The 1355-nt window shown below is 49.2% G+C and overlaps 1 protein-coding gene across 1 annotated transcript in view; it reads left to right on the forward strand.

Annotated features, from left to right (window-relative positions):
• The window catches only part of LOC138977819 (uncharacterized), a 2883-nt gene extending 1729 nt beyond the window's left edge, over positions 1-1154 (forward strand). Inside the window, exon 1 of the mRNA XM_070350427.1 lies at positions 1-1154. This exon is cut by the window's left edge and continues 1729 nt beyond it. Coding sequence (XP_070206528.1) covers positions 1-1154 — 1154 coding nt within the window.
• Positions 1155-1355: the final 201 nt, after the last annotated feature.

The following is a 1355-nucleotide window of genomic DNA, read 5'->3' on the forward strand; positions in this document are numbered from 1 at the left end:
GCTACATTACGACGTTCTCCACACATCTTGGTCTCTACAGATACCGACGCCTCTTCTTTGGTGTGAACTCCGCAAGCGAGATCTTCCAAGAAACCATCAGGCAAGTACTGTCTGGCCTCAAGGGTGTCGTAAACATCAGTGACGACATTCTCTGCTACGGTACGTCACAGCAAGACCATGACAACAACCTACGCGCTCTCATGCAGCGTCTCCGTGAGAAAGACCTCACTCTCAACACTGACAAGTGTGAGTACAACAAGAAGTCGCTTGAGTTCCTTGGTCATATCTTCGGGGAAGACGGCATCACCCCAAGCCAAGACAAGCTCAAGACCATTCTTGAACTGCCAACACCAACCAACGCATCTGAAGTAAGAAGTCTTCTCGGCATGATGAACTTCTGTGGTGCACACTTCATTCCAAACTATGCAACACTCACCCATGAACTCCGTCTGCTGACAAAGAAGACAACACCATGGTCGTGGAATGAAAAGCATGACGCAGCCCTCGGAACGCTGAAAGCAGAACTAAGCAAAGCAACGACTCTTGCTTACTTCAATCCAGGAAAACCGACAGAGATCTACACCCACGGCAGTCCTGTAGGCATCTCTGCAGTCCTGACCCAAGACAAGCGCATCATCCAGTTTGCAAGCCGAGCACTCACTCCAACAGAACAAAGATATTCACAGACAGAACGTGAAGCACTCGCCATCACATGGGCCTGTGAATATTTTCACATCTACCTGTTTGGTGCTACATTCACTGTCTACACTGACCACAAGCCTTTGGTCAGCATGTTCAACAACCCTCGTGCTCAACTTTCTGCTCGTGTTGAACGCTGGGTACTGAGAACACAGCCCTACGAAATGACTGTTCAGTACCGACCTGGTTTCGACAACCCCGCCGACTATCTGAGTCGACATCCAGTCCAACAGCATCCCAGCAGCAGAGAAGAGAAGATCGCAGAAGAGTATCTTCACTACGTTGTCGACACGTCCACTCCAAAAGCCATGACGTTAGACACCGTCATCTCAGAAACAGCGAAAGATGTCACCCTTACGGCAGTGATCAACGCAATCCTTACCAGTGACTGGGAAGCCAAAGACGACGTTGACACAAAAACTTTCAGAACCCTCTACTTGTGTCGTTCAGCCTAGAACTCTCACTCAGTCACAACGCATCAGTTCTACTCAAGGGTACACGCATCGTTCTCCCAGAGTCTCTTCATCTTCAAGCTGTGAAAGTCGCTCACACTGGACATCAAGGCATCGTCAAGACAGTCGCCCTGCTTCGAGAAAAGGTTTGGTTCCGAGGAATGCAAGAGACTGTTGAGAAAGCGGTGAAAAACTGCTTAACCT

This window comes from Littorina saxatilis, linkage group LG10, assembly GCF_037325665.1.
Source record: "Littorina saxatilis isolate snail1 linkage group LG10, US_GU_Lsax_2.0, whole genome shotgun sequence".
NCBI lineage: Eukaryota > Metazoa > Mollusca > Gastropoda > Littorinimorpha > Littorinidae > Littorina > Littorina saxatilis.